Source organism: Leptonotus elevatus, chromosome 18 (assembly GCF_054856555.1).
Source record: "Leptonotus elevatus isolate MCC_2025b chromosome 18, RoL_Lele_1.0, whole genome shotgun sequence".
Lineage (NCBI taxonomy): Eukaryota > Metazoa > Chordata > Actinopteri > Syngnathiformes > Syngnathidae > Leptonotus > Leptonotus elevatus.
Genome location: NC_141256.1, coordinates 17,383,099 through 17,407,533, shown reverse-complemented (window position 1 = coordinate 17,407,533; position 24,435 = coordinate 17,383,099). Strand labels below are relative to the sequence as shown.

General features: G+C 48.8%; 3 protein-coding genes across 3 annotated transcripts; 2 read left to right on the top strand and 1 right to left on the bottom strand.

Annotated features, from left to right (window-relative positions):
• Positions 1-588: 588 nt before the first annotated feature.
• cdc40 (cell division cycle 40 homolog (S. cerevisiae)) lies at positions 589-9,995 on the top strand. The gene is made up of 15 exons (XM_086060529.1): positions 589-918; positions 1,569-1,655; positions 2,069-2,198; positions 2,281-2,367; positions 4,449-4,588; positions 4,679-4,775; positions 4,981-5,120; positions 5,258-5,332; positions 5,399-5,444; positions 6,235-6,336; positions 6,823-6,938; positions 7,172-7,305; positions 7,643-7,719; positions 8,735-8,879; positions 9,209-9,995. Exons 1-15 carry the CDS (start codon positions 727-729, stop codon positions 9,384-9,386), a joined length of 1,746 nt encoding a protein of 581 aa, XP_085916655.1. The 5' UTR covers positions 589-726; the 3' UTR covers positions 9,387-9,995.
• A 42-nt stretch (positions 9,996-10,037) lies between these two features.
• On the bottom strand, positions 10,038-17,864 carry mettl24 (methyltransferase like 24). The gene is made up of 5 exons (XM_086060534.1): positions 17,598-17,864; positions 14,824-14,922; positions 14,179-14,294; positions 11,616-11,835; positions 10,038-10,820 (listed from the first exon to the last, which is right to left on the bottom strand). Exons 1-5 carry the CDS (start codon positions 17,763-17,765, stop codon positions 10,455-10,457), a joined length of 969 nt encoding a protein of 322 aa, XP_085916660.1. The 5' UTR covers positions 17,766-17,864; the 3' UTR covers positions 10,038-10,454.
• A 1,400-nt stretch (positions 17,865-19,264) lies between these two features.
• Positions 19,265-24,264, top strand: slc22a16 (solute carrier family 22 member 16). Its single transcript, XM_086061883.1, has 8 exons — positions 19,265-19,355; positions 19,933-20,412; positions 21,046-21,163; positions 21,698-22,262; positions 22,677-22,804; positions 23,112-23,221; positions 23,590-23,689; positions 23,775-24,264. The coding sequence occupies exons 1-8, from the start codon at positions 19,312-19,314 to the stop codon at positions 23,937-23,939; spliced, it is 1,710 nt and encodes a 569-aa protein (XP_085918009.1). The 5' UTR covers positions 19,265-19,311; the 3' UTR covers positions 23,940-24,264.
• The last annotated feature ends 171 nt before the right edge of the window (positions 24,265-24,435 follow it).

Sequence of the window (24,435 nt, the reverse complement as noted above, 5' to 3'; positions counted from 1 at the left end):
GAGGAGCCGGCCACTTTTCTTCCACGGTGGATTGCTTTAGCGTTGGATTGGTGAAATCGGGACCATACCAAGTCCGTCAAGCTATCATCAACATACGCGATATCTAAATGTTGACTCCGAATATTACAAATGCGCTTGCCGACCGACCATGTTCGATATAACAGCGTGTAAATAGCAATTTGCCAGGGAATGTCCCCGTAAAACGTGACGACAATGGTACGGACCACTCTATTGTCAGGGTGCCAAAGCGTCCTATGCAACCGCTCCTGCGTGGGAGCCTCAGGGCAATCTAACATACGCTAACTATATGCATTGATGGAAAATATGGATAATAAATGCTAAAAAGTTGTGGTGACTATTTTAACATAAATGCCTGTTTATCGTTAGATAAGCAGTCAAACGTGTATCGTATTGTTTTAATAATCAATTTAATATGTGATATTGAAGCATTTTAAAGCCTCCCCTTCCAAAAAAAAAATATTATTTTTTCAAATATATATAAAAACAAGGGTATCGTGTTTGTTAGTTTTTTTGGTCTTTTGTCATAGTACCAAAAAAATATCTTATATTGTTTATTAATTACTTTTTATTTTTGGTCGGCTGTTGTACAGTTTTAAAGTAATGCCAAATACCACTGTTTTATACGAGGTTTTACACAATAACAAAACTATAATACTATGTCGGAAGTGAAGATTTCGCACTTCCGGCGAAAGCACAACATCCAAGATGTCCGCCGCCGTGTCTTCCCTCGTTTCATACGGCAGCGATTCTGATTCGGAAAATGAGTCACAATCCAGCACCAGTCCCGAAAAGTCGGACGCTCCAGATCCGGACGCAACGGCACACCTTCAACCTTTACAGTCCGTTCCGACTATGGCCTTAGCGCTTCTTAATTCGGCTCCCGAAGTTGCCGTCAAGGTAAGCTAGCGAAGCTATTTAGCTATCGTTTGCTAACTATAAGCGAGCATATCGATGATTATTCTCTAGCGATTTAAGTGATTTGTGTAAACGCATACTCACGTGTATTTACATAGAATACTTTCAAACGTTATCGTTGTGCTTGGGGCGAAAAGGTGCGAGATTGACAAACTATGAGCTAAAATCGTTACGTGACACTGTCTAAATGTAGATTGTAGAACATAAAATACCCCATTCTTTACTACACAAAAAAATATGATGCCAAATGTAATCGTTTTCCCACCTTCGTGTTGAGAAAAATCCAACGACAGTGTCTTCAAAAGTTTGTCTATTAGTTTAGTTTAGTTTTCCCCCCTTCAAAAAATAAAATGCAACATTTAAAAGTGGACCATATCTTTGCAAATGTTCCACTGGGTACCATTCTTGATATATTTAAAACCGTATGAACATATTTCTGCTCATGTTGTATGTATCTTAAACTCATTAGTCACAATTTTGAAAAATAGCCGCTCTACGCGTCAGGAAAGTTTTGTAAACACACTCCTATTTGTTTTTAATGCATAATGGAAGTTGTTTGAAGAAATACTTGAAACATTGCAACACATTCTCTGGACACGATGACGTTTTTACTTATTTGATCCTCATATCAGGAATCTGTTGAGACCGGCGTACATCTTGACCCTTCCTTGAAAGAAGTCACCTATAACCCAAGATATGAAACCATGTTTGCACCAGAGGTAAGCGCTTTTAGAAGCATCGCATGCTACTATAGTGCTGCATTTGTATACCGTGTGTGCAATGCTGTTTGTTCTTTGTGGCTAATGGTGGTTCGTGGAGATGACGGATGAAATGAATTTGATGGCACCATTTTCATGACCGAAGTGATCAGTAGAAAGAAGGGGAAAAAAATCACTGATAAGAGCATTGAAGCTGATCATTTGCAGTTGAAACCTTGACATTCAAGTGACAAGTCAAATGTAGTTTCAGTTTTTTGTTTTTCTTCCTCCCGCCTTATCGTTTTTATTTTTGTTTGTTACCAAACGTGTTTTGAGTTATTTTGTTAGATTTGTTATTCTTTGACCCCGACTGATAAATGGGTCGAAAGGATGGAACTTTCCAAAAGAGCGATCAATGTGTTCTTCCCTCTTAGTTTGGACCGGAAAACCCGTTCAAAACCGAACAGATGGCCGCCCCGCGGAACATGTTATCTGGCTACGCCGAACCCGCTCACGTCAACGACTTCATGTTTGAACAGCAGAGGCGGACCTTTTCGTCGCTAGGTAAACTCTCCATCGCAGGCCTGTTTAATGTCCATTTTGGCTGCATTTCTTGTTTTGAACGTTTCCTCCCGTCTCTGAGCAGGCTACGCGCTCGACCCGTCTGTGGACACAAACCAAGTAACTGGCAGTAGTTACATCGGTGCGGTGGACGAGGCTGAGAAAAATCAAGGTAGGTCAGCGCGCTACCCGTCGGACGTTTCCACCGAGGCAAAGGGCAAAAAAAGCGCTACAATGCATTGATCTCATACTACTTGGTAATGTGAGGTTTATTTAGAAATGAGGTTTCTCTCACCGCGTTGGCGCCGCGTACTGTCATGCATACTGCCGTTCGCTTGTCTACGAATTCCTCAGTAAACAGATGTCGCATCCAATTTCTGCTGTTCTTTTCGGCTATGCGCACTTGTTTTTCAACTGACAGTATGCACGTGTCACGTGCACGGGACATTCGACGTCAACGTAAAGTTGTGCGCGCCGACGTATTCACGCTAGTCGGGTCAGCTCTAATGCGATGTTGTTACCAACATGCGCTACCGCGGTAAGACGATAGAGGCAAAATCTCTCCCTTCGGCAAAATGTATAATTTATATTGAATACACCGTTTATATCGCCCAGCCCTAAGTCAGGTCCGCCTTTCTTGTATGTAAGTAAGCAATATGTCGCGGGAAGTCCTCCCACACAGTCGGTCAGATTTGAGAACATTTAAGACTTTAAAGTGCGCCTTATAGTTGTGAAAATACGGTCATTTGTTCTCGCATCTATTTTTTATTACATTTCCCGGCTCTCTTTTGACCAGCAGAGGATGCCTCGGTGCTGGAAGTAGTCCACGGTGATACCGTGGCCTAAAATGAATCACCGCAACGTTTTTAATGACTTCAGACTTGTTGTTATGAAGTCTTTGGAAAAACTGATAAAGACAGATCTTCTTGCAAAGATTGAACATCTACTTGACCCCTTAGAGTTCACCTATAGGGCTGGTCGGGGGGTTGAGGACGTCTTAAAACATCTTGAAGGCAAGAAAAAGCATCCAAAGTTGCTATTTGCAGATTTTTCGTCTATCCAGCCCCACATTTTAATCGATAAACTTCTTAACAATTTCAACACTGTAGGCTGGATTCTTGATTATTTTTTTTTTTAACTGCCAGAACGCAGAGAGTGAAGGTGAATGGATGCATGTCGGTGGAGCTGTCATCTACCACAGGGCGGTGTCCTTTCCTCTCCATTCTTTACACTGACGATTGCCGTAGTGGGCATGAGAACAGATTCATGCTGACATTTGCAGACGATTCTGTAATAGTCAGTCTCCTTGAGGACAATGAGGATTCCCATGGCTCTGTGGTTGATGATTTTGTGGATTGGTGCGATAAGTTCTTCCTGCAATTAAATGTACCAAAAAAACGAAAAAAATATGCATTGATTTCAGACAGAAACTCCAAAAAACAAACCATTATTAAAGGCCAGACGCTAGACACTGTTGAGAGCTTTACATTTCTTGGGACAATCTTAGGCAATGAGCAAAATTTTACTTGCCACTCAGACAACCTTCAAAAAAAGGGCCTGCAATGACTGTCCTGTCTGAAGAAACTGTCCAAGTCCCACATCGATAAGTCCTTGATGATTTGATTTTATAAACCATACGTTGGATCTGTGTTGACTTTCTCTCTCCTCTGCTGGTTTGGCAACCTTAACACCAAATCAAAAATGCGCCGAGCAGAATAAATAATACAAGCAGTAAAATACTGCGAGTTCCTCAAAGCTCACTTACAGATTTGTTCAACAGGCATGTATTGAGGAAAGCCAATTTCTTTTGGATGACTCCCATCCTTTACATTTTGAGTTTGAGATGCTGCCGTCTGGATCTCGGTTAGAATTTCCGAGGATTAAAAGCAACGGGTACAAGAATTCCTTTTGTCCCTTCAGCTATTTCTCTCTTGATCTCCGGACGGGAGAGGAGTCGTACCCGATTGTTTTTATCGAATCGCTTGATTTGGTACGAGTATGTTATTTATACCGACATTTCTGTCTGCGCTGATTGCACTTTTTCCCGTCATGTATGGCGTTGCTTTGGACGGAGTTGATTGTTGTGCCAGCATACGCTATATTTTCTCAAAACTGTTGCGCTTTTCGTTTTTTATGTTTCGTACGTCTTAAATGTTGTTCACTGCTTGCTGTAACAATAACTGCCCTACGGGGACACAAATGAATTTGAACTTGAAGTGTCCTAACTTGTGAGCTTCGTTTGTGGTCCTCCAGGTTTGACCGTGTTTGAGAGCACTTACAAGAGGCCGGACAAGCGCAAAAAGGTCAAAGGCGGTGACGCGGGAGATATCGACAACTACCTGGGACCGTGGGCCAAATACGTCGACGAGAAATCGGTGGCCAAACCCACTGAGGTGAAGCACCTCGTTTCTGGCTTATGTTTATTTGCATTGTAAAAAAAAATATATATATATATGTATGACTCATATCTGATCACCTTTCAGGAGGAGAAGAAGGAACTGGATGAGATCACTGCCAAAAGGCAAAAACGGGGGAGGAATGAAGAGGAAGCTCCGGCAGAAGAGAAGACAATCCTTCATGGTACCTTTCCATTTTTCATGCAATTGTGTTGCAGGAGTCAAAAGTCACACAATATAGACTTGAAAATGAAATCAAATTCTGACGACCTTCATGAGAACATTGAGCAAGTTAGCCTGCGTCACGTGTGACTTTGCTCTTGCAAGGATATTTTGTAAAGCTCGTTTGTGGACCTTCTCACCTGTTTTCTTCTTCTTCTTTCCATCAGTTAAAGACATGCTTGACTACCAGGGCAGGTCGTACCTGCACATCCCCCAGGACGTGGGCGTCAACCTGCGTTCGAGCGAGGCACCAGACAAGTGCTACCTGCCCAAGAAGCAAATCCACGTTTGGTCCGGCCACACCAAGGTTGGTGGAGGACGCTGGCAGCTTTCAAATGCAAAGCCAACCTCGTTAGCTTCGGCAGCCGAAATTGTGCCGGACTCACTCGCCTTGGACACTAACATCCCGTCTGTCCGTCTGTCCGTCTGCCCGCCCACCCGCAGGGCGTCAGCGCCATCCGATTGTTTCCACTTTCCGGGCATCTCCTGCTTTCCAGCTCCATGGATTGTAAGATTAAGGTAAGTAGCAACGCACACGCGCAAAGGCAAATGGCTTCTTTTTCATTTCATCTTGTCTATCTGCAGTTGTGGGAGGTGTACAACGAGAGGAGATGTATCCGCACATTTATTGGTAAGTAAATCCTAATCATTGCAAATGGATTTTGAAGCTTCCTTTGAACTGCTGAGGTCGGCCACCAACATCAAATCAGCAACTGCAGTCCAACAGCTTTTGACATTTCAAAAGGAAATTCCCAAACGATGCTATAAGCCTCACTGGTACAAGAGCACTCAAGACACTGGGAGGAATGTTAGTTTAGTGTTTTTCTCAGGAGAAATGGGGTCAGTGGGGGGATGGCGGGTGCCGTGGGACCTTGGTTCATTTTGCGAGATGTCAGGATGGCAACATTTTGTGTTTGTTTTTTCTGCACACTTGTGCTTGTCCGCCTGCTCACAGAACAAGATGCATTATTGATGACTTGGGGCGGGCGGGTGACGAGGCTCACACACACGCGCTTGTATTTTTATTTCTGCTTGATGTTACATGTCACATTCATGGCAAAAGTCTGCTTGTTGTGAGTGTGTTTTCCCGCAACTAATGACACTTCAATGACAATATCATGTTTGATAACAGTTGGCTTCAACATTGGATCGTGTACCCGCTTGAGTTTAGTGCTTGGTGGAATAAATCCACTTGATTTCAATTTAAGCCCCCCCCCCCCCCCCCCCCCAAGTGGACAACAGCACGCTCGCTTTTGCTCCCAAAGCTCTGTCATTAGCCCACATTTGGCGTGCGTCCAATAAATGTCCTATCAAAGGCAGGCGGTTGGGGAGACGCACTAATGAGACGAGGGGGCTGGGGGGGGCGCTTTCTTTCTTTCCTGCGTGATTCTTGGCTACATTCATGTTTTTCTTTTTTCTAGGCCACAGCAAAGCGGTGCGAGACATTTGCTTCAACAACAGCGGCAATCAGTTCCTCAGCGCCGCCTACGACCGCTACATCAAACTCTGGGACTCGGAGACAGGTCGCTATGCCAGCACAACACTTTGACGCACGTGCTGTCAATGCATTTGCACCATTTCTACACTTGCTATTGTTTGAAGGGCAGACAAATTCACTTTGCATTGTTCCCATTTTGATCGTGTCGATTGTGCACCCAAGAGAATGAAGGAAATGCGTCATGTTACTAAATGTGTATTTTAGCTCGATCCAGAATAGCAGTCGATCCGAGGGCCGCGGAGGCGTACACCTGAAGGAGTCGCAATCAATTAAGCATTACGTATCAAATGGGAGTGCAGATGAAAATGAGCTTTCAGCTATTTTTGGTCTGTGCAACACATTTGTTGTGCAGTGTCCCATTTCAAAAAATAACATGAAATGAAACCGTTGAATTGTTTGCGTTGTTGTGGAGCTCCTCTCCAGCAGAGGGCAGAAAAGAGCTTGTTGGCGCAAGCTTGTCATAACACTGCCGCAATTGCTGATGTCAGCCAATCTGCGTTTGCCTCCGCAGGCAAGTGCATCTCTCGATTCACCAACCGGAAGGTTCCTTATTGCGTCAAGTTCAACCCCGACCAAGAAAAGCAGAATCTTTTGGTGGCCGGCATGTCGGATAAGAAGATCGTCCAGGTAAATGACGCCTCTGAAATCTTTTCTTTTTGGGTCAAAAAAATGTCATCGAGTTGCATTTGCCGAATCAAGTCTTGTGTTTTCCCAACATGGAAAGCCATTCGCATTTCTTCAGAATTCCACTTGATGATTTCTTTGTGCAATATTTCATTTTGCGGCTACATTGTTTTTTCCAAAGCTACCAATGCTGGTTTGATGTGTTGACGACGTTATTGCGCTTTTCTGCTTGTCAGTGGGACATCAGGACGGGCGAGGTGGTTCAGGAGTACGACCGTCACCTGGGCGCCGTCAACACCATCACCTTTGTGGATGAGAATCGGCGCTTTGTCAGCACGTCGGACGACAAGAGTCTTCGCGTTTGGGAGTGGTCAGTAAATCCAACGGCACTTTTGACTTCTTCACGACCTCCATGCCAGAGTTGAAAAAGATTCCCCCAGCCACCGAATGTTGGTTGGGGCAGGCCAGTTGGTGTTCGCAGTGCCCCCTTTTCCCACAGATGCCAGCCGCCGCTCGGCTGTTGCGAAACGAGCTCCGCGACAGCATGAGGCAAAACTCGCCAGAAGCTTCTCATTTTGCATGGTCCCACTTGGACCCGGGCTTTTTTCATCTCGATTTTACTGTCGAGATGCTATCTGTGTGTCCTAGCAGCCCCCCCCAGTCTTGGCTTCGGGGCTAACGTGCTGAAGTTGTGTTGTCGTTTCCAGGGACATCCCCGTGGACTTCAAGTACATCGCCGAGCCCAGCATGCATTCCATGCCGGCTGTCACGCTCTCTCCCAACGGTGAGTGTCAAGACGGAAGTGCATCTTGTGTTATTAGCGGGCTGGATTTGTGAACGGAGACCAGCAGAATTGCGTTGAAGCCGCTGTGGGATCCAAACCAAATTAAATCACCTCCTATTTTTTTTCTTTCTGGGGAAAAAAGAAAAACGCATTCAAGTTCCGTGGCAGGATTGGACAGGCAGTTTATATCGAGTCAAGTCCAACATATTTGGGCTAAAGCATTCGCTAGCTCAACTTTTTGGGGGATTGGGGGGGGGTTGTCGACTGCACCATCTTGTGCGATTTTTGGTGCCAAGGAAGTAATGTTGCAATGAGTTGAGAGTCTTCTTTCAAACTTTGCTGCCGTCTTTTGACGACTTTCGGCAATCATAACCTTTTTTAGGGCGCTCGATTACGTGAGGATTTGGACTCTAGACAGCAGACTGATCATATTTGTGCAATGTTCTGCAAGTCGGGCTGAGGAGAATGATTTTTAAAATGCGTCTTTTGCAGCTGCGTTTATATTTGTCTTTCTTCCTTCTGAATGAGGCACGTGATTGGCTCGCCGTCCACTCGGGTGGCTGCTGCGTCTTGCGTGTGTGTTTGACGGCGCCCGGCTCAAAGCAGCCTGATGACACAAACGCGACGTTTCTTAGGAGTCCTTTCATGTTTGACGATACGTCTTATTTGTGTGTCACTGGTCAATCCGATTGATGTGGCTAATCATGAGCAAAATGTCATGAAGAGCGAGCGCCGTGTTAGCCTCCGTCATCTCCACTTTGCTTCAGCGGCGGATGATGGATGAGCGGCATTATGCCTGGAAAAATCTGCTTCCTTCTTCAAAAGTCTCGTGAGGACTTTGTCATCACAATTTAGTTACCACAAGATAATCCAAGACAAACCTGAGCGACAAAATTTGGCCAGATGCACGGAAGAATTGTCTGCGGAGGTGTCAAATTACGATTCTTTGCTGGCCGGAGTGTGGTTTGAAATGTCATCATTTGACCTTTTTCACTGCCCCACCCTCCAACCCAAGGCAAGTGGCTTGCGTGCCAGTCCATGGACAATCAGATTCTGATCTTTGGCGCCCAAAACCGCTTCCGACTGAACAAGAAGAAGATCTTCAAGGGCCACATGGTTGCCGGCTACGCCTGCCAGGTGGACTTCTCCCCGGACATGAGGTGAGTGGACAACGTTTTGAATTGAGACAAGCCAAATGTGTCGATGAAAAAACACGATGTCATGTTGTTTTTGTTGAAGAAGCGTAATCATCTTAAACCCTTTGAGTTCATGAAGAGTTTGGCTCATCCACCAAATGCACTAACAAGGCCCTGAAGTGGACTTGTTAGCGCATTTGGTGGATGAGCAAAACCGTCATTCAAGTCTTCATGGATACCCGCAAAACCAAAATCCGTCCGTTTGTACTCTCCACCACACCTGTTTGCATATTCTCATAAGGTGTTTAACGAGTACAGGCCTGTTTAAATGTCCGCCTTTTTGCTTTGAGCAGCTACGTGGTGTCGGGCGACGCCGACGGGAAGTTGAACATTTGGGACTGGAAGACCACCAAGCTGTACCACAGGATCAAAGCTCACGACAAGGTGTGCATCAGCGCCCTGTGGCATCCACACGAAACCTCCAAGGTCATCACTTGCGGCTGGGACGGCCAAATCAAGCTCTGGGATTAGAACTTTGCCTGCAGGGCCGCCCGCGTGTGCGTCAAGGGGAAGGCAAGTGCAAACATTTCTTCCGCCGACTTGTCTGAAGGCAACATTCTGATGAATCTTGTGTTTGGGAAAACATGAGTGAAGCGCAAAACCCTTTTCATCCGTCTGATGGGGCGGCCATTTTGCAAATGTCACATGACCGAACCCATCGTGACATTCGTTACCTGGCAACTCGACAGCATGTAGCAAAATGGCCGCCACGCGTATATTTCAGCTTCATTCATGTTATTCATCACAGTGCCGTGTTTAGGCTCGCGGGGACATTTTTGACTTTTCATTTCCCGTTTTTGTCCATCTGGGCCGAAAGGTGAAGAATTGCGAGTGAAAGCCACGGGACTGGCATCCAGTCTTATTGTAGGAGCTTATTTTTTTATCCACACGAGTTCAAGATGATGTTGTACAAAAACAAAAAACACCTTTCACATGTTCAACCTTGACCAGGCACGCGTTGGCACGTCTTGATGTTTTATTTTGCATTAGTCTGTGTAGTTTCTATTTTGCAAATGTTTTGATTCTCAATTTTATGGCCAGCTATGTGGAAATAATAAACTGCCCGTCAATTGTACACACCATCGGCTTTGATCGTTATTCATTTGAAAAAACAGAACAAGCTGTCATTTATTGTTTTTATTCCTTTTGTAAGCTTGTTCTTTGTGTGTGCAAGACACTGTTGTGGCAATTTCGCTGAAGACACAACTGTCAAAGCTCTCCTTCTTTCGAGCACACGTGGTTTTGTTTTTCTGCATCTTCCCGCAGGATGGAAGTGTCGCTGATGGAGTCGTAGTGGCAAAACTCCGTGCCGCTTGGCAGTTATCCCCGGGAACTAACCCTAACCTCAGGAACATGGGTTGCCCGAGGGCTTGAATGAATCACAGGGTCACGTACATGAGGTGGACCGACGAGGACGCCGACCCGTAGCGAACGGCGCGGCTGAGATTCCACTTCCTGCCGACGGTCGTTTGTGTCGCTGTGCGTTATTGAGCAGGCTGGCAAAAAGGTCCGTGTGAGCGGAGAGGCCTGCTTCTGCCACTACTTTGCATCTTCAGTCCACGTGTCCTTCTCGCCGAGCCGCTTGAGGCGGTCCAGCCAGCGCGTGTTGAGCCAGGCCAAGGTGTAGGCACTGCTGGCGTTGAGGACGTTCTTGTGCAGGAAGACGCGCGCTTGCGCCGGGTCGCTGTGCGCGCGGAAGAGACGAAAGTTTGCGTGTTCCAGCTCCTTGAGCAAGCTGAACCAAAAGCGGACCACGGAAGGCTCGTCCCCCGCCACCTCGAAACCCGCCCAGTGGAGGTGAACCTGCAAAAGCAGTTGCCCCACAGAGTCCAGAACTCCTTCCAGGATTAAATTCTCCAGAATCTTCCACTCGGCACTCTCCATGTCTGCTTTCAGGATGTCCACCTGAAATGGGACGACAAACCGTTAGCTAATCCAACACTGAGAATCACCCGGGAAAAACATTTCACCCGTCAGGCTAGCGATTGTTGTAGCGCTTGTAAATGTTGGCCGCTTGTGTCGTTTGGATGATGGATTGAGTCCCGGGGCAGCCTGACAAGAAAGCACCTTTTGGCCTGCGTGGAATCACAGCTCAGATCTGGGGTTTTTTTTTCGTTTTTTTTCACCAAGCCTACATGTCTTAATTATCTGACCTTTTATAGCCTTATTTGTCTTCTTTGTGAAAGAGATTTTATTCCCTCACTCTGAATGTTTGATACGAGCGATCGATACCTGGATTCATTGAGGGGGGGGGGGGGGATCCCTGTTCAAGTGGTTTCCACAATGAAAGCAGCACAACACAAGGGAAGGCAGGTGTTGTGAATAACTAATCGTATACAATAATTGCCGTACCCTGGTCTGACCGTGCAAATTTGGGATGTGTTTTGTGTCTCGGTGTGAACTGACATGAGGCCAGTCGAGATCTACTTGCATTGACGCCCTCTTTGGATTCATTCACTCATCTAACCGGGCTTCCGGCCAGTTCATTGATGAGGTTTCATCTATCTGGTCAGGTGGACAAGCGCTCGCTGTTGTGTGAAGTATTTCTCATCTGGAGAAAGTAACAACAAGTGTGCCATAATGTCGACAAACATCTTTTGAAGACTCCTGAGGAATTGCGTCATGCTGCGATTGGTCTGGAGTTGGTATGGGACGCTGTGACTGAACGATGGAGACCCACTCAACTTGTCCGTCTCTTACCTGTCTGTGGCCAAAGTCATTGAGGATGGTGGCCAGTTTCTTGGTGTAGCGGCGCTGGGGAAGGGCAGCAGGGTTCGAATCCCTCCAGTCTACCGATAGACGGTGAAGCCACATCTGGCCGTGCTGCTGGTGCGGCTGCTTCAAACTGGGATCGAAACAGTGGACCTGGCATCCGGAAGCGGCCAGGGATGCTTCCATCTTGCGCTCATCAGCTCCCAATCTGGAAGCCAAACACAACAAGTCAGCGGCCGATCGGGTTCAAGGGCGTTGGACTGAACTAAATCCGGGTTCCCGCTTTGAAACGTGCAGTCTAAGTCTTTCTTTGCTTATCTGGTCTGTTTGGTTTCCAAACTCCACTTGTGTCTTTTCCGGCCATATTCCTGCTCCTGTCTCCACCTTCTGCCGCTTGGTGCTTTGACCGTGTTGTGTCATTGCGGAAGGGGCCGCCGCGCTCATCTTTTACTGATGAGGCCCCAGATTGCATCCCTCAAGCGCGAGCATGAATGATGCATCGGAGGAGAAATGGAGACGCCGCTCCGTGTGCTCTCGTGCCACTAAATATTTCACGGAGACCTGGTTTGCCGTCGGCGCAGCATGACGGACGCGAACGACACCTCAGACGTCGCTGCAATTATTTGTGGCTTGAGACTGTAAAGTGCAGCGATGAGCTTTTGTATGGGATGTCCGTCTTCTCTTCATGACGACAAAGGGTGAGCAAACCGGTTCCTCGAGGGCCGGAGTCCTGCAGGTTTCGGAGGTTTCTCTTTCCCAACACGCCTGATAATGATCCTGTTGATTGGAAACATCCAAAACCTGCAGGACTCCGGCACGCGAGGACCCAGTTTGCCCACCTCTGACTCAACGTGCGTGCCTGTTGCCTCGTTTGTCTTCCTGCTGTTAGGCCTTTCCTTTTAGTACACTGCCACACGTGGACTGAATGTTTCTACTGGATTTCTACGCCATTTGTTTTCACTTCATCACAAGTTGAACCGGCGACCGATCGCCTGCGTCACGAGGCTTCATGTCAGAATGTCTGAATTTTCATCACTTCTTCCAAAAGTAACTCGGAACGGCTGAAAGGTATCCAAGCAAGGACAAGCGCAAAGTTTTCTTGGTTAGGCCCGAGTGAGGCTGACATCTGCTTTCAAGGCAGATTTTCATTGGCTGCTAGACTTCAGCTTTCGGTGGCTAAAAGGGAGCAGAAGAGAACTCTTGAGAGAGCTGGGATAGATTTGGAAGCATGATATAGGTCGGAAAGAGGACGGAACAGTTTTACTCACCCTGCCTTGTTTCGATAAGAATTTCTGCTTGCTTGGGTGTCATTGAATAAGAGAATAAAAAAGCGAGTGGCACTTGAGTCGCTGTTGACTTGAAGGGACGTCCCACGGTCCCGTGGAGCTCACAGGGTTGGGTGCTTCTCCTGCCGAGCCAGAATTGGAATTCAACTGAGAGAAAAATGGACTTTGAAAGACGCAAAGACCGCAGCCTGAATGGCGGTCATGCAAGACCTGAATTCAGTGGAGCCCTCCCACCGACCGGATGTCGGAACTGTTGTTTAGGATGACGGATGAAGATTCTTGGCAGAGACGGTTTGTCCGAAGCTTGCCGAATGTCTGTCGAATGGGATGTCACGTCAACGGCAGGCAATCCAGTGCCGTTGAGCAAATCCTGTTGCATCGTTGCCAGACTCGATTGCAGCACACCTGCTCAGCAGCCTCTCACTGCTCACTTTGATATGCGCGCTCTTCTCCAGAGCTCGAACCGCCCGCCGACTTGAGCGCGGCAGGCTAATGTCAAGCCGCTACTTTTGGACTGCACCATCTTGAGCAAATTTCTTGCCACCGAGTCCTGCTGGCATCTGATCCGAGTTGCTCGAGATGAATTCAACACATGAAGAATTGGAGCAAAAGATGGACGCAGCCTCACTGACAAAAAGGAGGCTTGCGTGGGAAGCAAATCCGGGCGGAAATGTGAGAACAGCTGCATGTGTCGGTCTGCAACGGCCTGACGTGCTGAAACGTGCACCACGTGCACCACGTGCACCACGTGCGGCTGTTAGTCGCCAACATATGTGCACGTGCCGGAACGCGCTGATCATTCATGGAGTGGGCCAACGTTTTCATTGAGTGCTCAAGTTACAGATTAGTACAAAATCTGGAAATGCGGCACCGTATCAAATTGATATTGCGAGTGTCCAAATATTGATATGGCGGTTCCAAATGCTGATGTCGTCTCTTTTTGCTATCAAATGATGAACAAATCGTACTCGTCTAATAATAATGCTGTATCAAATATCAGTTCTGTGCACGAGTAAATATGGCTATTGTGATCATCTGGAAGCAAATATTGTCACTCTCGTTATTGTAACTGGCTCATTAAAAAAACAAATCTTGGAATGATGCCGTTGCCAATCTGACAAGCTGTTATTTACTATTAATCTCATCTCCGTCCTACGTGTTGTCAATGATCCGTATTGTGATCCGCTTTCAAAACTTGCTATTCTGGCTGCCGCCTTATACAAAAGTTGACGATATTGGATGTTGACTTGAGCGGATGGACTCACCCAAAGGAGTAGAGGCGGCATTGCTTGCGTTGCATGCGATGAGTCAGGCTGTACTTCGGGTCCAGACACACAGCCCAACCTCCATCCGGGTCCACCTGCGGACTTGCGCACGACACCTGCACGCATCAAGGTCGTAGCATCCTGGATGTCAAACACTCCAGCACATTTTGGACGCAAACGCGGATTGTTGCGTCAGTCAGTTGCTATGTGATGAAATTGCTCAGTCAGCGGGTTCGGGTTAGTCGTTCCCAAAGGTAGCAAGTAGGGGTGTGAATTGCCAAGCCCATTTGATTCGATACCGATTGATCCCGATACAAATCTATAGGTCAATTATTGTGGTTTTTGTTTTGTTGACTCCAATTGACAAAATACTCGTGAGTAAACTGAAAAAAAGACTCATCTGAAAGTTCAGGCTTGGAACCGTGAGCCACGGGTTGCAGTCTGTTGGAATAGCATTGAAATGAAATGTTTGGTTTAATGTTGCATTAATATAACCTGTAGTAGCGAGGATAGATGGTTAGTCGGTTGCTTGCTTTTGTCAGTTGGTAGATTACGGTCGTCGCTCAGTCAGTAGGAAAAGTTGACATTGCAGGTTTTGGACTCGGAGGTTGTCGGCTCGGAAGTTGAAGTCGTCGTCTGACTCACTTGCGGCGTTGTGATGTAGTGAAGAAAGCGTTTTGCTTCCTCCTCCAGAGACGGACTTTGCTCGGCCCAAGGCTGCATCCGGATGCGCCAGCGACGCGCCTGCACACAAGCGGCGCCGTCAAGGATTTCAAGTCGACGCCAACAGCAGACCACAAGGCAGCCTTCAAGAAATCCAAGCGTTTGAAGCGATTGAGGGAAGCGACGTTGTTGTTTTTGTCCTTACCTGGATTTACGGTGACGCAAGTTCATCTCGCATTGACGGCCGCTTCAAATGCTGCCGTCGCACTTTCTTTTTGTTTGTTTTTTCTTTTACAAATGCGCGCTGCCTGACAGGAGTTGGCGTTCGTGCCGGCGGGGCCCGCGCTTGCTTCAAGAACGCCGCAATATGTGAACACGTTGCCGACTTTGTTGGCTGGAGAAGCTTGACTGTCGTTGCGCTGGATGCAGGTTGGAACATGACGACGCATCAGATATCGGCACGTGCGCACGTCACCCGTGTGCACGCGGGACAACGCGTATACGAACAAATGTCCCCGCCCTCACCGATTGGTTCCCGTTATTTCTTTTCAAATGTCCTTTTTGAAAACAAACCAACTTGACTCACTCCAAATGTTTGTGTGCGCACACGATGGGAATTGGACATCAAGTCATCAACACCAGCCGCCCGCTTTCAACGCCAAAAGCCGAGAAGGTCTCGGCTCGCTGGACTTTAAAAGCGACGTCAGCACGCGACCTGAACACTTCTGAATGTTTGGGGAATTATTTTGCTGCGCGGCCTGACGAAGCATGTCGGCAGATGCGCGCCCGACAGCCGAGGCGTGACGGGAAGGCCGCGCTCGCGCATGAAAACAACCTCCGGGACAGGACGGGTGGCGGGCGTCAAACATTTGGACTTGATTTCACGACCCGTTGAAAGCATTGTTTCGTAAGGGAGCGAGTGAAGGGATGGCGAGTCCGGTCGTCCGAGACGCCGTCATCACTTGATGCTTCCTTGGGACAAGTTAACGAGTTGCACGCCAGCCGGACAATCTACTTCCAATCAGCTGCGTGACGAGACGATCCGCACCCGTCCCCGTCCCCGTCCCCGTCCCCAATTGCAGGAGCAGCCAGGACACGCTTGGGAGGTGTCCCATCTCAAGCGTCCTGAGGTGGGATTCTGCTTGACTTTTCATTGCGCTCGCGCTGGTGATTTACGCTGCAACTCACTTGAACGTGTGTGACAGGAGGCAGCCTGAGCCGCCAGGTCACGCGTGAAGGAGACAAGACACGGACGCACGGACGGACGCACGGAGGAATGCGTGAACGCGTGAGGGCTACGTTCAACAAGAGAAGGGACAGCCTGTCAAAACAATGGGAGCAGGTGAGAGGAAAACACACACATTAGATGGTGTGCATGTGTACGTGCACACAAACAACAAATGTGTGCAATTTAACCAAGATGAGAAAATACGTTTCTTAAATTGGTTCAAATGTTGCCAGGCTTTTTCAAAGTTGTCGTCCACTTTGTTTTTTTACAAAGCTTTTGTTCGTAATACGGTACACGCTGTGTAAATCTTGAGGAGTTGGGCACAACTTGAGCAAATTGCTCCATAATTGCCGATCTTACAAATGGACTTGAGAAGGAATAAAAAAGAAGTCAATGGTGTTTTTATGGCCGCGAGTGTCCAAGATGGCCGCCACGGACGCTTTGCGTTTGCAAGGCCAGTGATGCGCGTCAGGAGGAGGTTTGGGGAATTTGCTGGAATGTTTCCAAACGAGATGCGTGAGAGGAAGAATTGAGCCAGCGAGCTTCTCTTGGGAACTTTTTTTTTTCTTTTTTCTGCCTTTGGCCGTGCAACAGAGCGGCTTTTGTTCAACCGGGATCAACATGAGTAGCAATGAATCAATTGTTGCCTCTTTCCAAATGAAGGCGAAGGCTGCGGAAGGAAAAATCGTGTCTATGTTGGTCAAGTGTTGGATTCTTGCACGTGTTTGAAACACATGCGCACTTCCGCCTTTCGTGTTCGTGAGCACGTGTTGTGAGCAGCTTCCATTTTTGTTCCTGTTCTTGTCGCGTCTGGTCATGTGACGTGTCGCGTCGCACTTGAAGGTTGATGGCGTCCTTTTTAGCAGCTCACTCAAGCAAGCTTTGTTTGGAGTGTGAAACGAAGACGTCTGAATATTCTCGACCATTTTTGCTTGAAGAATCCAAATCCTGTATGAAGACGAAGAGCGTGTGGCGCGCCTGCCTCCTTCCAGGCTGTTCCCTCCAGTGCGCGTGCCCCCTCCGCCTCCCCCTCCGCCTCCGCCTCCGCTCCTCCCGCTGGAGGTGAAAGGTTGCTAAGAAGTGCCAGCAGTCACACCTTTGGGATTAGACGGCCGCCTTGTTTGATCCTCTGCCAGGTGTGAGTCAGCTCAGCGGCACAAAAGACATCACTTGAAAGTGACTTTGGATCTTTGCTCTTATCATCACGGTTCAAAACTTGGAGTGGGGGGTCAGTTGAATGCATTTTCATTTTGGATTAAGATTGATATTTAGATTTTCTTTGGTTTAGGTACTTTTTAAATTTTTTACAAATGCATTGTTAGAAATCGATATGTTAGGCAAATTCCCAACTTTGGTGTAGCAGCATGCGACTTTCCTCCAAATAGTGTACGGTGCGTCGCCAGCAGCGAGGTGCAAAGCGCGCAAGCATCGAAAGCATCGAAAGCATCGAAAGCATGGCAGCGGCCGCACTCGCGACGTGGAGCCTCAGCGCAATGTTGCGAAGACGATCGCGGCGTGACCGGCTGACCTTTGCGCGCTGATGTTTCCTCGGCGAGTCTTCGTCCGTCCTCATCGTGCGTCCCGCCGCCTTCCAAAGTGCCTTTTGGCTGCCGGCGGGCCGAGCGCTCTCCAGGTAGAAGTGGACGCTCACGCACGCGACCACCGCGGTGAGCAACCCAAGCCAACGCAGGCCCATGTTGCCGAGGCGCTCAGCAGCACCGTTCTCCCATCCTGCCTTCTTCTCTCATTGACGAGCGCGTTGTGCCTCGGAAGACTTTGGGAACTCCCTCCAAACACTCGCAACTCCCCCAAGACACACGCCTCTTTCACTCTTTCTTGCTTTATTTTTTAAGACTCCTCCTCTTGCTTCATGTCTGGCAGCACGCACGCACGCACGCACGCACGCACGCACGCACGCACGCACGCACACACACACATCTGGTGACTTGAGATGTTTGCTGTTCCTTCCCGACCACAAGCTTGCATTTGCCAACATTTGCACACAAGTCGACTCCTGTTGAATTTTCCCCTTAAGACTTTTATAAGCCATGATGATGCATTCCTTTTTTTTCTTTTTTCTTTTTGCAAATGTTAACGTGTTATGTGAGATGACTTGCATTACAATAAATTGAAATGGAGCATCAAATCAAGTATTTCATTTTTTTAATGTATGTTTTAATTTGACCTTTTTCTTTGATTTATTTATCTGTATTCTGCTGTATTATTATTGTTGATTATTTATTTTCATCTATATATTTAATTGTATTGCCTTTTTTTAATCGTACAGACTTAAAGATAAATTGTATGGACTCCTAAAAAATAACTAAACTTGTATAAACTTAAAATATTTTTTGTATGTATAATAGAAATGTTTCTTTGTTCATTTATTTTCATGTATTATATATTATTTAATGTATGCATTGGTTTTAGTGTCCTTTACTTTTAAATGGCACAGTTGAACTTTGTTTTTGTTGAATCATTTGCATGTTTTGCATACCGACGCAACCCAGCCTGACGTCATCATTCAGCTTTGCCCCCCAAGAAAGGGCCAATTAAATGGAGCACGCTCTGCTACCATCTAGTGGCAATATTTTCAGCCCAACCACTTCCCGGTGACTTCATGACAAATACACACAGTGTGCGTGCGTGCGTGTGTGCGTGCGTGTTTTTGGACGTCGTGAAGAATATGACGCGAGCTCTTTTTTTTAAGGTCTCACGACTGCTCTGCTTGTTTTCATCCACCGTCCATAACAAAGTTCAAGTGAGGCCCGCGGTAACCTTTGACCCTTTCCTCTCACTGGGTTTGGGCAAACATCAAATGTCGTCCGCGTATCGCTTGTTGACTCAACTGGCATGAAAGCTTGATCACACGCGCACGTCGTAAAGTTGCTGGGAAAATGGCGGCTTCCGTTTAACAATAAAGAATTCATGAGAATGGAACTCAAATGGACGTTTTGTTTCATTGGTTTTAACGCGCGCGCGTGCGTTATTTATTTGTGTTTTTCACACAACAAAGGAATATATTTGATGAGCGTGTGAGGTTTGAATCTTTTTGAGGGGATTTTAAATATTTTTCAAACCCTTCCTTCATGTGAAACTTGATTTGTTGTTGGCGTTGCATGGGCCCTTATAAGGCGTCCTTGCCCACGTGGGTGTGTGTGTGTCGCACCCTCCTCCCCACCCACTCACCCTGGTCCAAGTTGACGTGGACACACACACACACACACAGAGCTGGCTCCAAAATGACGGTGGAGAGGATATTTGACGAGCTGGGCCATTTTAAAAGGTACCAACGTTTTTCTTGTGCTTTATTTCTTTCTTTCAATTCGTTGATGAAGTTGAGGCCAGCTGCTGCGCTGGTCGGAGGAGCGTGCGTGTGCGCGCGTGTCCACTCTGAAGCAAGTGCACAGTTCAAACGCGATCCAGTGCAACAAAGCTGCTGTGCAAATGCAAATATTCACAACAGCATCCAATAATATAATAATCAATATTTGTCAATTGATTGCTCCAGACATGTTTTGTGTTTCTTTTTTTTCTTTTCTCTCTCTCTCTCTCTTATGCGCGTTTGCCTCCCCCGAGTCCAAACGCGCTTCACGTCTCACCGCTGACTTCAAGTCATCAACCCTTTGTTAATTTACAATCCCGCTGTGGAAAACACTGGCGAGCCCGCTGCGCACGTGCTATTAAAAGTCTGCACACCCCTGCGGAAATGGCAGCTTTGAGTGATTTCAATCCATTCCAGCTGCACTCGTGGGCTTTCCCTGACATTTGTTTGCTTCGCAGCAGTTTTGCATGACGGCCGCCTGCCGCGACGAGTATTGACTGTTGCGCGCCGTCCCGCAACGTTTCTTTTTCTTTTTCAGGTTCCAGGCATGCTTGTACTTTGCGGCCGCCTTCCAGGCGGTGGCCTGCGGGATCCACTACTTGGCGTCCGTCTTCCTGGTGGAGACGCCCAACTTTGCGTGCGGCGTCCCCGCCAACGTGACGGACGTCTTGTTGGGCAACCTGAGCGGTTCCCGCCTGGAGGACTTCCTGCCCCTCTTCAAAGCGGACTCGGGCCCCTTGGTGGTGAGGACCGTGGGCGGGGAGCAGTGGGAGCTGAGCCGCTGCACGCGGGCCCTGCGCATCCGACCCCAAGATTTCACCTACGCCTTTGACGGCAATAAATCGCTGCAATTGTGCCTGGACGGCACGTTTGTTTATGATCGGCGTCAAGTGTACCAGAGCATCGTGACCGACTGGGACTTGGTGTGCAACCGAGCTTGGCTGGCCAAGCTGTGCCAGCCCACCTTCATGTTGGGGGTTCTGATCGGGGCGCTGGTGTTTGGGGATATCGCCGACAGGTGAGCGGAAAGACGCCTCGACTCGGTTCGAAAGCCATTCCAACAACAATTTCAACCGATGGGTGAAACGAAGCTGCTAATATCTCCCAACCCTAAGAAATCCATCTCATTTTGGAACCCAATCCAAATGTTTGAACCCTTGTGGTGGCCCAGGGGTGGGCAACCGCTGTCCTCGGGGGCCTGCAGGTTTTGGAGGTTTTGGTTCCCTGCGGCGACGCATCTGCTTGCAATCAACAGGAGAGTTTATGCTGATGAGCCGATCATATATCAGCTGTGTTGGAGAAGGGAAACATCCAAAACCTGCAGGACTCCGGCCCACCCCTGCCTTAGCCTAATCTCAAGCTTAATCTCCAAATCCCCAACTTTAAAACCAACCCGACCTCCACCTTTTACCCAACTTGAATCCACAAACCCAAATCCCCCAAATTGAAGCCAGACGTCTGATTGTGAAACGTAAGCCGAATGGCTGACGTTGGCCAAAAGGTCATTTGCTAACCCTGAAAGCCCTGAAAGGGTCAAAGGCGACCTTCCGGCTCTCGGCCCAAAGTCCGAATCCCGTCCCCCCGAAAGCGAGCCAACGGAAGGCGGCCGTAATCTCCTCGTCGTCGTCCTGAATGTTTTCTCGCCCTTCAGGGTGGGCAGAGCGAAGATCCTGATGCTGACCAGCGTGTGTCAGTTCGGACTTGGCGTGTGCGTGGCCTTCTCCGCCAACTACTACTACTTTGTGGTTCTGCGCTTCTTCCTGGCCATGGTGAGTTCCTTCCTGCGGCGTCCTGTCAACGTCTCACGTGTTGTTTTCCGCACGCAATCGCGCTCTGATAGTGCGGCGGGAACACGTGCGCCGTTTCAAGGACACGTCGTGCTTGGCAAACTCTGGACTGGAACCGTTTCTGTGCTCACCGTCAACAAGGCAAATGTGGCGATTGCGACCACTTTGAAGTTGAAGACGAACGTTGCCCTCGCCAAGTTGGGGCGGGCAAAAGTTAGACTTGCATTTGACGATGGCAGTCGTCAGGAAAAAAGAAAATGGATTCCGTTTGTCGCAGCCTGGACAAATATTCTGTCCATCGGAGTGACGGACTTCCTGTTTGGGTCCCGCCATCCAAAGTTTGTCCTGTTCACAAGCTGGTCTTCAATGCGAGCAACATTGTCGTCAAGTTGCGAATGGCAAATATGCGGCGGGGTGCTCGAACCCGCGCCGGATGTTATTTTGTCGCGAGCAGCCCGTTGCCGTCCGTCCCTTTCCTCCGGTGCGCACTGACCTGGCGTCTTGTGGTCCCGCCAGGTGTCCAGCGGTTACCTGGTGGTGGTGTTCGTGTACGTGACGGAGTTCACGGGCGTCAAGGTGCGCACGTGGACCTCCATGCACGTGCACGCCGCCTTCGCCGTGGGCGTCATGGTGGTGGCTCTGACGGGCTACCTGGTGCGCGTGTGGTGGATCTACCAGATCATCTTGTCGCTCTGCACTTCGCCGTTCCTGCTCTTCTGCTGGAAGTTCCCCGAGACGCCGTTCTACCTGCTGGCCAAGGGCGAGTACGAGCGGGCGCAGGACCTGCTGGACCACATGGCCCGCGTCAACCGCGTGGACGGCCGGCTCAAGGTGGAGGAGCTCCTGCAGGCGGAGGAGGAGCACAACGGCGCGCCGCTCCTGGACAAGGCGGCGGCGGCGGCGGCGGCGGGGAAGAAGAAGAAGAAGCTGTCCATCCTGGATTTGTTCGGCAGCTGGAGGATGGCGAGCCGCACCGGCACCGTCTGGGCCATCTGGTTCATCGGCAGTCTGGGATACTACGTCTTCTCGCTGGGATCCGTCAACCTCGGGGGGAACCAGTACCTCAACCTCTTCCTGGTCGGTAAGTCCACTTGCAAAACCTCTCCAGGCTCGTCTCGTCACTTTCAAGCGAAACCAAGCATTTCCTATAAAAGGATTGTTTGTGTTTTTTACATGACGAAAATGGAAGGAGGGATTCAATGGACATAAAAACAAATATATTGAAAATGTCAAACTAATAATAGACCTTCAAAGTACATTTCTCTAAAAAATGCAATCCAAATATTGTCTCAGTTCATATTATTCGATACGAGTTCCCGTTTGTCCAAACGGAGGTGATGGCAACGGGCCACGTCAGATCGCCTTCCTTCAGGCCTTTGACACCCCGGACGGCACGCACGCACACACACACATTCACGTGCGCACGCACAGCGGAGCGTTTGCGGTTATTTGCGTGCGCTGACTCAGGCCTGCGTCTGCGATTGGTTGCTTGCAGGTGCGGTGGAGCTTCCGTCCTACGTGGTGGGCTGCTTCTGCATGGACCGCATCGGACGCAAGAAGACGTGCGCGCCCGCCCTGCTGCTGGCGGGGCTCGCGTGCGCGCTCATCATCGTGGTTCCCGCTGTACGTTGCACGGCGTGTCGTTTGGCAAAAAGTTGAGCTTGGGCGGTCCCGTCCTGCTGCGTTGCCACGGCAACGGGAGGCTCCTTCCCGCTGGCGGCCTCCCACGGAATGAAATCAAAGACGCGAGCCTTTCCTCGTCAATCAGCGGTCGTGACAGCCAGTTTTATTTTCAGCGCTCAGGTGTCGCTGTCCGTTTCCCAGGCGACCTCTGACCCGCTTCCTTCCTGCCCGTCGTTCAAATGTCCACTTGGCTGCTTTTCAACCAATGCGAGCGATGACGTCGTCGTCGTTGTTGTTGTTTTTCCAGGACCTGGCGGCGCTGACCGTCGCTCTCAGCATGATGGGGAAGTTCGCCATCGCCATCGCCTTCGGGCTCGTCTACTTGTACACCTGCGAGCTCTACCCGACCACCATCAGGTCAACGCAACCTTCGCATCCAAAATGACTTGAGTCCATTTTCCAGCCACGTGCATTTGGGCTCACCAGCGCCCGTCCTTGAGGGCATGTTTGAGTTGTTTCCCTCCTCCGACACAGCTGATTCATCAGGTGCATGGTAGGGGCGGGGCCTGGAGGACCCCGGCCTAGCCTAGCAAGTGTAAGCTAGCAAGCGCGGCTTCCTGAAGAAAAATGTCAAGTCGACTGTTTTTTGTTGTTGAATGTCTCAATGGGCGGGGTCGGGTGTGTGAACTTTGACCCAAGTACAGGAGTTGAATGTGAACTTTTGAGGTGTGCGCTGAAGTATCCGTCCGTTCCCTGCTGATTTTCTGCGGCGGTCTCGGTGGCAGGTCTCTGGCGGTGGGCAGCGGCAGCATGATGTGTCGCGTGGGGAGCGTGGTGGCGCCTTTCTGCGTCTACCTGGCCGACGTCTGGATCCACCTGCCGCAGGTTTGGCCTGACCTTTGACCTTTGGGGATGACAACATTTTCAAAGTCTCGCTGATTGAAGACTTTTGTTTTGCGGCGGCGGTCAGCTGATCGTGGGCATCCTGGCGTTCGTCATCGGCATCCTGACCTTGCTGCTGCCCGAGACGCTGGGCCAGCCGCTGACGTCCACCCTGGAGGAGGCGGAGGCTCTGGGCCGAAGCCCCCCCCGGGCCGCCCGCGGCCAGGAGATGAAGCGCCACGCGTCGGCGTGAGCCGCTCTCTGCGGCCGGCGTGCTTCCGTCACGTTAGGCGCAGCCAGTCGGGCTCGCGAATGACTGACCCCTCCCTCGGCCGGCACGCGAGAGCCTTCTCTTTCTGATTGGCCGGTTTTCCTGGGGCGCGGTGCTTTCATCAAAATCGAATTTTTTTAATGACAAATGAGTTTCAAAACAAGATGCAAGCGCTCATAATCCTACAATGATGGATATTGAAAAAAATATTGGATTAAACGTGACACCAGAAGGGCCTTCTTTTTATTCCTATTTGTCTTTTTTTTTATATAAATAAATTGTACTGTAATTGTCAGGGTAAATGCCATCTTGCGTATTGTCTTCATTTGAACGTTTCAACTTAATTTGATGTCATTTGTTAAGTCTTGCATTGGACAAGAAGACACAACTTCTCATACCAGTGGAACAAAATCTGCGATTGCAGCACTCCGCATTGGAGGTTTTTTTCTTTGACGACTTTTACGCCCTCTTGTGGGCC

What these genes read in the sequence shown, in the direction of transcription:
- slc22a16 (XM_086061883.1), top strand. Translation starts at nt 19,312, where the DNA reads ATGACGGTGGAGAGGATATTTGACGAGCTGGGCCATTTTAAAAG. An exon ending in TTTGGGGATATCGCCGACAG is followed by an intron (nt 20,413 to 21,045) that starts GTGAGCGGAAAG and finishes CTCGCCCTTCAG; the next exon opens with GGTGGGCAGAGCGAAGATCC. An exon ending in TCATCATCGTGGTTCCCGCT is followed by an intron (nt 22,805 to 23,111) that starts GTACGTTGCACG and finishes TTGTTTTTCCAG; the next exon opens with GACCTGGCGGCGCTGACCGT.
- mettl24 (XM_086060534.1), bottom strand. Translation starts at nt 17,765, where the DNA reads ATGGGCCTGCGTTGGCTTGGGTTGCTCACCGCGGTGGTCGCGTGCGTG. An exon ending in TGCCGCCTCTACTCCTTTGG is followed by an intron (nt 11,836 to 14,178) that starts GTGAGTCCATCC and finishes TTTGGCTTCCAG; the next exon opens with ATTGGGAGCTGATGAGCGCA. An exon ending in ATGACTTTGGCCACAGACAG is followed by an intron (nt 10,821 to 11,615) that starts GTAAGAGACGGA and finishes GTCCCATTTCAG; the next exon opens with GTGGACATCCTGAAAGCAGA.
- cdc40 (XM_086060529.1), top strand. Translation starts at nt 727, where the DNA reads ATGTCCGCCGCCGTGTCTTCCCTCGTTTCATACGGCAGCGATTCTGAT. An exon ending in TTTGGTCCGGCCACACCAAG is followed by an intron (nt 5,121 to 5,257) that starts GTTGGTGGAGGA and finishes GCCCACCCGCAG; the next exon opens with GGCGTCAGCGCCATCCGATT. An exon ending in ATGTATCCGCACATTTATTG is followed by an intron (nt 5,445 to 6,234) that starts GTAAGTAAATCC and finishes TCTTTTTTCTAG; the next exon opens with GCCACAGCAAAGCGGTGCGA.